This window comes from Phytophthora parasitica (genome assembly GCF_000247585.1).
Source record: "Phytophthora parasitica INRA-310 unplaced genomic scaffold supercont2.1, whole genome shotgun sequence".
Classification (NCBI taxonomy): domain Eukaryota; phylum Oomycota; class Peronosporomycetes; order Peronosporales; family Peronosporaceae; genus Phytophthora; species Phytophthora nicotianae.
In genome coordinates this window covers 481125-481823 of record NW_008634126.1, presented here as the reverse complement: position 1 = coordinate 481823, position 699 = coordinate 481125, and the positions used below count along the sequence as shown (strand labels likewise).

The 699-nt window shown below is 45.2% G+C and overlaps 1 protein-coding gene across 1 annotated transcript; it reads left to right on the top strand.

Moving 5' to 3' along the window:
• Window positions 1–146: 146 nt before the first annotated feature.
• PPTG_00120 (hypothetical protein) lies at window positions 147–470 on the top strand (the record flags this gene model as incomplete). The annotated part of the gene is made up of 2 exons (XM_008891485.1): window positions 147–269; window positions 408–470. 2 exons carry the CDS (start codon window positions 147–149, stop codon window positions 468–470), a joined length of 186 nt encoding a protein of 61 aa, XP_008889733.1.
• Window positions 471–699: the final 229 nt, after the last annotated feature.

Genomic DNA, 699 nt, shown 5'->3' with positions numbered 1-699 from the left:
CAGAATTGCTACTGGGGGAGGAGTATACCGAGAAAGTGGATATTTACTCGCTTGGTGTACTTCTAAGTGAATTGGACACGTGTACTCTACCATATTACGATCCAAATTCTCTTTCTGAACGACTGGTACAACACCCTCTGCGTTTGATGCGGCGCATTATCGATGACGGACTTCGTCCACAGCTCTCGCCTGACTGTCCGTTGTCAATTACGCATTTGATCGCAGCATGTGTGTCGCGCAACCCGAAGCTACGCCCGAGTGCTGCTGATGTAGGAACCTGGTTGGCCAGTGCGTGAGGAGAGCGGCTGCTTCGCAAAAGCTCGAGTGTGTTGGTCTCTTCGATTGGGAATGGAAGTGAGTGTAGGTGAGGAATACACGTCGTTTATTATGGCGTTTGGGTATCATAGAGCGAGTTCAACTACGGTAAGAAAAAGTCGAGTATCAATGTTATAACCGAACTCTCGACGTAGATAGCAATAATTGTTGGCTCAGTTCTCTTGAAGGCATGGATGCGTTGTAAAAGTGTGCATCTTGACTGCAACTAACCGAGTGTAGCGATCGTAACAATTACTACGTTGAGCAGATCTCGACGTCTCATCTCTTAAAGGTTTTTTTTTTAATAACAATGGGTTTAAAGGGGTAGGCTAAAGGACCAACCCTTTACTGATGATTGGTCAGAAATCAAGATTACTTAATTAA